Consider the following 13,552-nt stretch of genomic DNA (forward strand, 5'->3'; position numbering starts at 1 on the left):
ATAGTAGAACCCTCCAGGGGTGGGAGTGGGGTATCCATTCGCTCAGGTAGCCCTTCTAGTTACCAGAATGGAGCTGCGCAGTCAAGGAGAGACCAATGAACAGTGGACAGATACCAAAAAACAAAAATGCCCAAACCTGTATCTCCTCGGTTCTGTCAGGCGTTCGTGGCTGCTCTGATCCTTCCCCCACTTGTTCTCTCCCAAGATGGTGGCTCCAGGAATAACTGAACATCTTGAATTAGAAAGCAATGGATTTCTTGATTCTCCTACAAATTCCCCTAGCTGTAAGCCTTCCAATCCTCTAAATATTCCTTTGTATGTGGTTCAGAGTTCCAGCACCATCCCCTGAGCCTGCTTGGCCTGGTATTCTGTGTTGTTATTGATGGAGCTCCTCACTGCACGTCTGCCTGATCGACCATCTTGATACAATCAAAACTAGGTTTCTTAATTTACAGAAGCCAAGCTAAAAGGATAGTTTGTAGAATTTTTACTGTGTCGAGATTCTCTTATTTTACTAGCTTTTTCTTTAGTACTAGAAATGAATTAAACTGCTAAAAGATAAGTATAGATTAGGTACCGTACTTCTTATCTGAGCTATGTAGAGCGTTTCTTTATTAAGAACATTTAGAATATCTAACAGATGTTTGTGGGATGCTTTGTATGTGACCTTGCTTTGTTGTTGTTATGTGCCGTGGATTCGGCTCCGACTCATAGCGACCCTGCAAAGGCTGTAAATCTTTACGGGAGCAGAAAGCCTCCTCTTTCTCTCGCGGAGCAGCTGGTAGTTTTGAACTGCTGACCTTGCGGTTTGCAGCCTGATTCATAACCACTATGCTACCAGAGAGAGCTCCTTGACCCTGCTTTATTATAGCAATAATAACAAAATAAGACCAAAATTATTGATTAATTGATTTCAGTAATTTTATGAAACATACCATGAGTTCCCAAGATCAGTACTGAGGTGTATGAATATATATATACATATATATGGTTTTTTTTGTCTGTGTTTCTTTTCAGGAAAAATTGGGCCACCTAAAGTGGATGTCAAAAGACAGGAAAACCAAATCATTATTGACGTATTTCACCCATTCATTATTATAAATGGAAAAGAGAGAACTTTGTTTGATTATGATGAAGATGCTTGTTACAATTTAATTTATGATGTATATGTGAGAATTAATGGAAGTGAGGTATGTGTTTCTGTTTCATTTTTCTAAATGAAAATTGTTCTGTATATAGCATAAGTTATTCATTCAAGTAGTATAATATAAGTAGAATGTTTATGAATATTCAGGCAAGATTCATAGATTATAGATTTTTTTTAAGAAAGAAGAAAGCTGTGAATACTATTGTGGAGAATGGGTTGATCAACGCTGACCTGATTAATCCATATAAGCCTTTTTTAAACAAATTTTAGTAGCATGACCTTAGTGTAGCATTTTAAATAGACACCTCCTTTTCTCTATTGGTAAGAAGGAGAGGCTAGTTAAAGCCATTTTTCGTCCTCACTGTTTCTGATGTTTAATAATATAAAGATATAATTTAAATCTGAATGAGTAAGGGGAACAGTAGAGAGAATGAGATCAGAAAGGGATCCGAGTGGAATAGGGTCAGATACATAGGGTCTTTAGGGGTTGTAAGAACTTTGGCTTTTACTCAGAATGAAATGGAAGAACCACGGGGAGTGGGGAGGGGTCTGATCGGAGGAGTGACACCATCTGAGCTGTGTTTTAAAAGAATCAGGCTACATAGAAAATAGACATGGTTGTGAAGACCAGTGTCAGGAAGCGCAGGCACAAGCTTGTGGCAGTATCGAAGGCAAAGGAGATGGAAGATGGTGTGGCTTTAACCAGAGTGTAGAAGGGTAGGGATAATGAGAAGAGGTCAAATTCTGGATTTGATAGTAAATCCAGCAGAATTTGTTGACGAATTGGCTGTAAGCAGAAAACAGTAAAGACTGCCCCTACTATTCCTGAGCAACTAGAGAGCAATTCAGTTACTCCAATAACAAAGACTGCTGCTGCTGTATGCCACTGAGTTGGTTCCTACTCATAGCAACCCTGTGTAGGGTTTATACAGGGACAGAAAATCTCATCTTTCACTTGCAAAGCAGCTGGCAGATTTAAACTGCTGATCTCACAATTAACAGTCCAGATTGTAACCCAGTAGACAACCAACTGTCCTAAATAAGACTAGGAAAACTCTACTAACTTGGAAGATGTACAAGTGGAGACAGCAAGAAGACAGTTGGTTAGGGACTGAGGATGTAAATGTGTGGGTTACTGGCTTACGTAAATGTATATAAGTCTTTGATTTATATGTGTATATACACGGAGGCATCAAAAAATTTGTGGAAAACTCTTATTATCTTTCTATTCCATTTTCCACGAACTTATTGAAGCCCCCTCATACTTGTGTGTGTATGTATATATGTATGTGTGCGTCTGTGTATATGTGACTCATAGGCCTATATAAGTATATATGTAAAGCTGTGATCGTGGTTGAAATCCCTGGGATAATGAAACTTAGAACTGAACTCCCATTGGCTATCATGTGCCTGTTCACCCACACCTAAAACTAGGTCTTAAACTAGAACTAGAGACGTCCTAAATTTTTCCCCACTGTCTTATACATTGTATTTTATATTGTGTCCAGTTTATTGTCAGTGACCCTAGATCCCTTTTTACCCCCCCCTTCTTAAATACTGTACTTACAATTTCATCCATTCCCACCATCAGACCCTTTAATCAGGCCTGTATGTTTGTTACATCTTCTTAATTGTTCTTTCCGTCTCTAGCCTAGGCTCCTTTAGACCGCTGCTGCTCATAGCACTTGGTCTGTGAGCTATAACTTGTCAGCAATCAGATTAGGAGCCTGTGCCAGGTTGTAAATCACTGTGCATCTTCTTTCATCAAGAAAGCCTTCCAGTGAAAACTGTCAGTTTTCTAAGCCACACACTGAGGAATATTGCTTTTCATTCTGGTGTGCAGACCAATTGTTTTTGTTGTTGTTAAGAGCTGGCGAGTTGGTTCCAACCATAGTGACCTTATATAGGGTTTCCGAGGAGCAGCTAGTGAGCTTGAGCTGTCAACCGTGTGGTTCAGATTCATTAACCCACAGCGCCACACCAGGACTACTGTTCTAATGCCCACATTCCCGACAGTGCTGCCACTCGTTTATTAAATATTTATCAAGCATTTAACTATGGGTCTTGTATTAACATCAGGAGTATAGCAGTAAACAGCACAAATAAAACTCAGCTGACAAATGCTATGGAGAAAAAGTGAATGGGGAGAAGGTGGAACAGTGTCTACGAGGTGGATGAGGACTGTTGTTGATTAGTGCTGTCAAGTTGTTTCCATCTATGCATACCAGAACAAACACCGCCTGGTCCTGCACCATCCTGACAATTGTTCTATGTGAGCTTACTGTTGTAGCCATTGTCAGGATCAAATGTGGACACTACTTTGTGGATTAAAAGGAGCCATGCAATGTTATTGTTTTTATGCAGAACATAGGACTCCAGGTAGATGAATGCAACCCAGTGCAGTGTTGGTTAAGCATTCCCGTGTCGTCGGTCAACGCTGAGTACTGTGTTTCAGCAGAAGGCTCAACTGAATGGGGTGTTACGACGACAAAGTCTGAGGAATCCTGTATTACCTTATCAGATAACAGCACATGTAAGTTGTTGTCACTTTGTTTATTTTACTCTTGTAATTCTAAATATAGGGAGTGGCTATTAAAATAGGATAATACGAAAAAAGAGAAAGCCATTTATAATTTCAGTAAATTTCTTTTCTCTTTTAAAAATGTTCAGTAGACCCAGCTATTAAAGAAGCAAATTAAAAATAAAGCAGTTAGTTCCATGGGCATTAAAAGACACAAAACAAACAGTTTGACCAAGGAAAGAAAAGGCTGTAACAGATACATAAAACGACGTACATAAAGTCAGCATTCTGTGGTATGACATACTTCGTTACTTCAATGTGACATGATAGTGTATAATTTTTTAATTCCATTTTCCACATACATTTTGAAGCCCCGTGGTATTATCCATTAAAATGTTATTTATAAGAACTGTAAGTTTAAAAATTGAATACATGAATGCTCATTGATTATAACCGTGTAACATGTTAACTGAGTAAGTATTAGAAATTAGTACACAAAAGTAATTAAATACATTTATATATCACTTAAAAATTATTTCGTCGTCTTTTCCTTATATGTCATGGGGAAACTTGATAAAACTTTAGAACTGGCATTGAAATGCAAATAATAAGATCTTAATACAGAAAATTTGCAATAATGAGTATGGCCCCAGATTTTTTCTTGTCTAAATCATGTATTGGGATATTATGTTCACATGGTGGCACCACTGTGGCCCATAAGCAGAAATCCCCGCCTGCCTGTGTCAGTGCCTCATAAACTGCACATTTTTAGCGCATAAAACTTATAACATGGTGCATAATAGTTCCTTTACCTTTAGAAATAGAAATTAGAAGTAGTAGAATTCTACAGAAGCAGCCAAACATCACCACAGTACATAAAGTTGGAAGATTGCTGTTGTCAGTATAGGGTGTCTGAGACTTTAAATCTTCACGGGAGCAGAAAACCTCATCTTCCCCAAACATTTGTAAGATAGGACTGTGAGAAATACTGAAGGGTGTGCTGACAAAAGGAAAAGAAGCATGAGAGCAAAATGCACAATACTATTACGTGATTTTTTTTTTTTTTTAGATCCTATTTGGATTCCAGTTTCTGCTGTCATAATCTTTCTAGTATTTATATTTATCCTCATAATCATATTTTGTCATGTTAAGAAGATGAATTGCTTCAAGAAAAAAAGTATCACATTACCCAAGTCCTTGGTAACATATTTAAATATTTTCCTTTAATTGTATATACTAATTTATTATATTGCATTTTTTGGCGATTTTTAAAATTTTGTAGAATGTACAATTTAGGTAGGATAATATGAGTCCTGGTGTGTGGCGCTGTGGACTAATGCATCAGACTGCAAAGTCGTTTGAACTGCAAGGTCAGTGGTTCAAGCTCACCAGTAGCTCCTTGGAAACCCTATACAGGGTCACTGTGGGTCAGAATCATCAACTTGACAGCACTTAACAACAACAACAATATACAGTGGCATGCCCCCAAAATTGGTTGTTCAGTACCGTTGTTGGTTCTGTCCAAGCAATCTCCAAGGCCAGACAGGAATTTATCCTGGTACTAAGGGACAGACAGTAGGAGTAAGCACTGAACTGCTAATCACAAGGTCGACAGTTCAAGCCCACCAGCCACTCCTCAGAAACCCTACTCAATGGCACTTAACAACAACAAGGTATAGTATGTACTAAAGCCCAGAGTCAAGAAAGCATAACTTCTAAAGTTCTGTAATGGCAGAAACACTCCATTGTGGTTGTGATATAGAAGGAAAGACCACAAGAAATGAGACTGAAATAGTAGTTTGACGTTTTAATAATGCATTTGAGTTATGGTATTGAAAGAGAATATTGAAAGTGGCATGGGCTGCCAAAAGAACCATCAGGTCTGTGTTGGAAGAAGTGCAGCCAGAGTGCTCCTTGAAGGCCAGGCTGGCCAAACTTCATCTCACATGCTTCGGACATATTGTCAGAGGGACCAGTTGCTGGAGAAGGGTATCATGTTTGGTAAGGTGGAGGGTCAGAGAAAAAGAGGAAGATTCCCAACAAGATGGATTGGCCAAGTGGCAGCATTGATGGACTCAAGTGTGAAAACAATAGTGAGATTGGCCCAGGATCGGGCAGTGTTTCATTCTGCTGTGCATAGGGTCGCTATGAGTTGGGACTGACTCGATGGCAACTAACAACAACAATGTTTAGAAGCCTGCATATAATGAAAAGAACATTTAAAGGTAACAGGATGATAGCTCTTTGAATCAAATATGACAGGGAATATCTGATTTGAAAAGGGCACATTTAAATTCATTATAAAAACACTAGCTTTTAAATTAAGTACAGTGGAGAAAAACTATCAACAATTAAATATATCCAACTTTTATTATTATTAAGTGCTGTTGTTGTTGTTAAGTGCCATTGAGTTGGTTTTGACTCACAGTGATTCTGTACAACCTTTCCAAGACTGTAAACCTTTACAGGAGTAGTAAACCTCATCTTTGTCCTACAGAGCAGCTAGTGGGTTCAACTGTCAACCTTTTAGTTTGTAGTCCCAGTGCTTATCCTACAGAGCCACCACGCTCCCTGGTAATTAAATCAAAGCAACCTTGTAGTATACTGTTTTACACCTATTTGAGGGGGAAAATAACCCTGAATATCCAGTGTAGGGCAAGGGGCAGCAAAACTGACCCGTGCTGGTGAAAAGATGCAGCCCGATATCGTAGCTATCTACCGCTGCCATCCTAGAAATACTGTGGGTGGTTGAAACAAACAGAAATGCATTTCCCAACAGTTAGGAAATTCGCAGTCTGAATGCAGGGTGGTGGCTCTAGGGGAACGTGCTTTGTCTCTTTGTTGAACTCCACACGTATATATAGGTATGTTGTTGTTAAGTGCCGTCGAGTTGGTTCCAACTCTTGTAACCCTGTATAGGGTTTCCAAGGAGTGACTGGTGTGTTTCAAACCAATCTTGTTGTCCAGCACATTAAACCATAGCGCCATACCAGGACTCCTAAACATAGGTATAGAGGTTAGGATTTACAACATATACTTGGGGAGTACACAGTTCAATCCATAACATTCAGTACTTTGGCCCCCCAGAATTTATGGCCTTGCCATTTAAATATTCACGATATCATCCCAAAAGTCTTCAATTCGCTTCAAGTCCCAAATCTCATCTTCTGAATCATTTCACTCAAATAAATACCTTCTTCATCTCTGAACTTGTGAAATCTAGATTACAGGTTATCTATTTCTAAAATACAATGATGGAACCAGTACAAGGTAGACATTTTCTTTACAAATGGAAGAAATTTAGAGGGAAGGAAGGAATAAAGGGCACCAGGCAAGTCCAACAGCTAGCAGAATTTATTATGTTAGCTTCCAGACTGTTCTCGGAGACCTGGGCAGTGGCACTGCCTTTCAGACTCTGCATCTTGGCCTTTGGCCTCACCCTCTGCATTCTGGGTGGCCCTGGAAAACGATGTGTGAGAAGACTCACTTCTGCATGCTCTGTAGTAGTGGAAACTGGAAACCCCGTACTACCTACTACTACGGAAAGGACAGTCACTATAAAGAAGTAATATAAGCTGCTGGCAATTACTAAGATAAAGGCAAATCAGGAACATATTATAAAGTGGCAGGTGTACTCCAATGACAATATAGCATGCATACATGTGAACGGTAATTATGGAAAGAAGCATGTATATTTGGTGAGTTTTAAAACTTAAAAAAAAAAAATTTAATCCCGAAGTAGTATCTTTTTCATCTAAAAGAAAGAAAAGAGTCAATTACCTCATTCTATCTTAATGTTGTACATAATGTGCTATTGAGTGGTATGTTTGATAGGCCATTACCCTTAGGTCACTTTTTTTAAGGTTAGGCACTTACGTTTAATAATTTATTATTTTTTTAATCATTCCAGTTTCTCTCCTCTTAGGTCTCTGTTGTAAAGCATGCCACTTTGGAGACAAATCCTGAGTCCAAAAAGTATGTCTCACTCATCACATCATACCAACCTTTTGTCCTAGAGAAGGACAAGGCGGTCAGCGAAGAGCAGCTGTCTCCAGCAACAGTTACCAGCATGCATATAGAAGGCATTCCAGGAAAACTGGAGCACACAGAATTTTCTAGTGAAACAGAAGTGGTGATTATTGAGGAAAATAGTTCTGACCTGGTCCCAGGGAGCCCTCTGACTCCAGTAAGAAGAGAGAATTCTTCCCATTCACACAGCAACCAGTCTGAGTCCTGCAGCATCACTTTAAACTTGTATCACTCCAGAAATGGTTCTGACAGTGGCCTTGTGGAATCGGACAGTTTCTTATCTGACTCGGAATTTCCCCCAAATAATAAAACTGAAATCAGTACAGAGAGACAAAACTCCATCATACTAAGAAACACTACCACCTCATTTGGTTATGATAAACCACACGTGCTGGTGGATCTGCAGGTGGATAATGGGGGGAAAGAGTCCTTGATTGGTTATAGACTTCCAGCAGATTCCAACGAGTGTTCATAAAGGCAACTCAAATGCACCAACTTTAAAGCATCTGATTTTCGGAGTGTTTCTTTGGTTTTATAAAAAGATCACGAATCAGAAACGGAATCAGTTCTTGATAGTAACCAGACATAGTGGCATCGTTACCTTTTATCTAAAAACTGCAAAGACAAAGGATCGCATCCTGTGAAGCTTTCCATCTAGACGAGCATTCTCCGATACTCCTGCTTCCTATGAGAAGGTGTTTCCTCTGTCCTATTGAGATAGTTTAGGCTATGTGTCACCTGGACTGGGCCAGGATTCCCAGTGACTTGGCAGGTGAGATGTAGCTATTCCACATTGTGAGAGCTCATGAAATGTGATCAAATCTATAATGAGGTTTACTGTGACCAGTCAGTCAAGGGAAAGGATGATTCCTCAGGGATTTGACCCACTTCCCCTATACTGGACACAGGTTGCTGCTTTCTGCAGGGTCTGCATCTTACATCTGGCTCATCGTTCTACTTCTGGTTCTTTGGACTGAGCCAAGGAGTCAACAGCAGCCTGCCTTCTTACTTGCCCAGCTTGCCATGTGAGCTGCCGAATTGGGTTCATCATCCCTGCAGCTCCGTGAGTCAGAAGCCTCCAGCCTGACCTCTGACCCACAGACTTGGGACTTGCTACCTCTACAACTGCATGAGCCATTTCCTTGATAGAAACCTTGTTTTACATATATAAGTTTCACTGGTTTTGCTTCTCTAGGGAACTCAGACTAAGACACCTGTCTAGACATTTAAAAAGCTGTCATGCATTTTTTCTTTTCTGTGCCAAGGTATGGTGTATTTGCATTCTGCGTAATTGCATTCTTAAGTTCTGGAAGCTTGTCAGAATTTTTTCAGATGTAATTCAAATTAACAAAAGGAGTAAATGTATGTAAATACAAATTTTTATATTTTATCGAACATTGTCAAGATTTTTAAATAAAATGTTTTAAAATTTATTTTTGTATTCATTTCTGGAAGCAATTAGGCATTCTTTAATAGTTAACCAGAATTTTTTTTTAATCCTTCGTTTCCATGCATGAAAGTTAGAGACATATTTCTAATTGCTCATACTTAACCTTGAATTCTAAAACCAGTCCTATGCCTAACAATGATCCTTTTACATGTATGTTTCATTGTTTAGTACCCAGTGTGCAGGCCACTGTTCTGGGTGGTTCAGAAAGAACAAATAGGCTATAGAGGTTTCGTAGGATAACACTGAACTGCTAACCAGACTATCAGTGGTTTCAAATCCACCAGCAGCTCCTCAGAAACCCTATACAGGATCACTGTGATTCAGAACTAACATACGGCACTTCACAACAGCATAAAGGTTTGGGGGTTCAGAATCAGGGGAGTGACCTAGGTAATGATAGTAACTGAAAAGCATGGCATAATGAAGAGGGAATCAACTCAGGAGAGGCCAATAAAGAGATAATGTCTATATTGTTATGCAAGTAATTCTAGGAAATTGCTAAGAGGATAGGAATTTCAAAACACATTCATAGTGGAAAAAAAAAATTTACAATTTACACAAGTACAGTAGCAAATAAACCTTATAAAAATGGTTTTCCTTAATGGTGCAAGTTAAATATAGTGCTATATTGGGACCTCTTCCAACCAGTTAACCAGGTAACTGTCTTCCAGATTTCTTAGCTTATATGAGTGAGTGCCTCCAGTGCTGCATCAATTTGTTGAAAGATTACATTTGTATCCCATCAAGTCTGGGAGCCTTGTTCTTTGCCAGTGCCTTCAGTCTACCTTAGACTTCTTCCTTCAGTACCATTGACTCTTAATCAGATTCCATCTTTTTGTATGATTGAACATCGTCTGTTTCTTTTTGGTACAGTGACTCTGTATTCCTTCCATCTTCTTTTGATGCATTCTCCATCATTCAAAATTTACCCAAAATTTTCAAGTTGAGGCTTGAATTATTTTTTTCAGTTCATTCAGCTTGAGAAAGGCTGAGTAAGGTTCTTGCCTTTTGGTTTTCTAATTCCAGGTCTGCACATTTCATTATAATGCTTGACTTTGTCTTCTCAGGCTGTCCTTTGATGTTTTCTGTTCGGCTCTTTTACTTTCTCATTTCTTCCATTTGCTTTAGCATCTGTATACTTGAAAGCAAGATCAGAGTCTCTTTTGACATCCATTTTGACCTTGTTTCTTATTTTCTTAATGACCTTTTGCTTTGTTCCTGTATGATATTCTTGATGTCATCCCACAACCCTTCTGGTCTTCAGTCATTAGTGTTTAATGCACCAAATCTGCTCTTGAGATGATTTCTAAATTCGGGTGGGATATGTTTAAGGTCAAATTTTGACTCTATGACTTTGTAATTTTCTTCAGCTTCAGCCTGAACTTGCATATGAGCAATTGATGGTCTGTTCCCCAGTCTGCCCCTGGCCTTGTTTGGGCTGATGGTATGGAGCTTTTCCACTGAATTCATTTCCAGTAATTTCATTTCTGTATATTCCATTTGGTGAGTTCCATGTATATAGACATCTTTTATGTTGTTTTAAAAAAGGTATATGCAATGCACAAGTCAGTGGTCTTGCAAAATTCTATCATGCGGTCTCCAGCATCACTTCACCAAGACCGTATTTTCCAACTACTGACCCTTCCACTTTGTTTCCAACGTTTGCATTCCAATCACTGGTAATTAATTATCAATACATCTTGACTACCTGTTTGATCAATTTCAGACTGAAGAAGTTGGTTGTTGTTGTTGTTGTTGAGTGCCGTGGAGTCGGTTCTGACTCAGCGACCCTGCACAGGGTTTCTGAGGCTGTAAATCTTTACAGGAGCAGAACGCCTCATCTTTCTCCCGCGGAATGGCTGGTAGTTTCGAACTGCTGACCTTGCAGTTCACAGCCCGATTCGTAACCACTACGCTACCAGAGCTTCTGAAGAAGTTGATAGAATTCTTCAATTTCATCCTCACAGGCTTTAGTGATTGGTGCATAAATTTGAATTTTTTTAGCTGGTCTTCCTTGTAGGTGTATGGATATTATCCTATCACAGACAGCATTGTACTTCATGATAGATCTTGAAATGCTCTTTTTGATGATGAAGGTGATGCCATTCCTTTTCAATTTGTCATTCCCGGCATTATGCTTTGTGCCCCATCAGCAAATGAAAGTCCAAAGGCTTTACTCCATTCACTTCATCAGTCAACTCTGCTTGAGGAGGCAGCTCTTCCTCAGTCGCATTTTGAGTGCCTTCCAACCTGAAGCACTCTATCTAACAGTGTTATGGTGCTGTTCATCATGTTTCAGTATTCAGTATTCTGCTGCTACCTAACAGTGTTCCACAGCTCTTCAAAGTTTTCAGTGGCTAAACATTCAGAAGTAACCTGCCTTTCCTTTTTCCTAGTTTATCATAGTCTGGAAACCCTACTGAAACCTATCTACCATAGGTGACCCACTATTTTTTTTAAATACCACTGGCATAGCTTTCAGCACCACCACAACATACAAGCCACCACAGAACGACAAACTACAGATCAGTGGTGGTTTGGTGGCAATATATATTGTTAATTGCTTTTCAAAGTGAAAAAATCACTTTTTAATAGCACCATTAATCGGAAAGCTTTCTTTTCCAAGAAGACACGAATCATCCCCCATTTGATCCATCTAGTATGTAAAAAAAAAAAAAAAAACCCAAAAGCTATGAATTTACTCATCACTCATAGCTTCCATATTGCATAGACAGATACACCGTAAGGACATAATATAGTTAGGATGTGAGTGATCCAATCACTGGGTAAGGACAAATTTGAGTTCTACTAAGGAAAGCATGTGGCTCATGACTAAAACCAAAGACAGAGATAAAAGTTCCAAAAAAAATGCATCCCTAATTATACAAATGTGAAGCAAGTATAAATACTATTTGGAATTTGTTACATTAATCAATTGTTGAGGTGATGCTGTACCCAACTTGGTTTGAAAAGTAGAGTCATGGTTTGATTTGGGTTGGTGTTTGTGTGTTTGTTGTTACCATTATCTTAATAGTGGCATATTGTCAAGCCTCTTCCTCTGTGGTACTGCTGTTCATTGTTTTTAAGTACCTTGGAGTTCGCTTCAAACCGGTACTTTGGCCCCCCCAGAATTCACAGCCTTTCCATTTAAATATTCACGATATCATACCAAAAGTCTTCAATTAACTTCAAGTCCCAAATCTCATCTTCTGAATCATTTAAATTAAATACCTTCTTGTCTCTGAACTTGTTTGCAGATGTCCAAACCGCATAGTGTCCCTTATTCTGTTCAATTAACTGTCTCTTGGTTTATATGCTGGTTCCACATGAACACAATTAAGTGTTTTGGTAATTCCAATACTTTGCAATGTTATACATAGTTTGTTATTATCCCCACAGTTGAATGCCTTTGCATAGTCAATAAAATGTAAGTTGTTTCAGTACCCATCTCACACACACTTTTCAAAACCCAAGTCTGTCATGGATTATTTCATAGTCAGAGCCATGTCTGGTTTGCCAATGATTTACCACATAATCCACTGTCACTCGCCTATTGGACAGAATCACTTCACATGCACACTCAATGTTGGCATCAGCCATGGACGTGGATTGGCATTTTAATATAACAAGAATGTGGATAATTTCAGACTCACTCATATATACATATCACATTCCATATCTCATGTTGTTGTTGTTGTCAGGTGCCATCAAGATGGAACCGACTCATAGCGACCCCATGCACAGCAGAAGGAAACAATGTCCGATCCTGGGCCAACCTCACTACCGCTACCACACTTGAGTCCATCAATGATGCCACCTGGCCAATCCATATCTCAAAGGAGACCCTAAAGGACACAATTCAAAGTCAATTCCTGGTATAAATACTCATATTGATTATATAAAAGAAAGAAGAAAACACAAGAAATAAGCATCTGATTAAAGGTGTTTCTATCAAACAAGAAGTTAAATGCAAGAAAAATAGAAATTTTAAAAAAAGATGTGACAGATCAGTTTTTTAAATAAAAAGAATACATAACTAATTATAAAATCTGGTCCCTTGAAAAAGATTTTTTAAAGAAAACTAACTAGATAATTTATTTAAAATAAAAGCACAGAAAGAAAATATCATTACACAAAATAGAAAATTATAAAAGAGAAACCACAGAAATGGGAAATTGAATAAACAGAGGGAATAATTTATTCAAATCTATGCAAATAAATGTGAAGGTGCAAATGAGACGGATCATTTTCTAAATAGAGTTTGCAGAAACTGAACCCAGAAGATTTAGAAAATCTAAACAGCCTAATTCCCATAGAAGAATTAGAACGAAAAATTGACAAATATCACTTCCATAAGCTATGTGCTTCCCCACCCAGAAAAGCACCCAGAAAAATGCTTAGGGGA

At 38.6% G+C, this 13,552-nt stretch overlaps 1 protein-coding gene across 1 annotated transcript in view; it reads left to right on the plus strand.

Annotated features, from left to right (window-relative positions):
* The window catches only part of IFNGR1 (interferon gamma receptor 1), a 27,135-nt gene extending 18,963 nt beyond the window's left edge, over positions 1 to 8,172 (plus strand). The window contains exons 4-8 of the mRNA XM_006834711.1: positions 1,018 to 1,194; positions 3,261 to 3,283; positions 3,527 to 3,680; positions 4,738 to 4,868; positions 7,594 to 8,172. Of these exons, the coding sequence (XP_006834774.1) occupies positions 1,018 to 1,194; positions 3,261 to 3,283; positions 3,527 to 3,680; positions 4,738 to 4,868; positions 7,594 to 8,172 (1,064 nt within the window). The remainder of the gene's footprint in view (positions 1 to 1,017; positions 1,195 to 3,260; positions 3,284 to 3,526; positions 3,681 to 4,737; positions 4,869 to 7,593) is intronic.
* Positions 8,173 to 13,552: the final 5,380 nt, after the last annotated feature.

This window comes from Chrysochloris asiatica, unplaced genomic scaffold, assembly GCF_000296735.1.
Source record: "Chrysochloris asiatica unplaced genomic scaffold, ChrAsi1.0 scaffold00013, whole genome shotgun sequence".
NCBI classification, from domain to species: Eukaryota; Metazoa; Chordata; class Mammalia; order Afrosoricida; family Chrysochloridae; genus Chrysochloris; species Chrysochloris asiatica.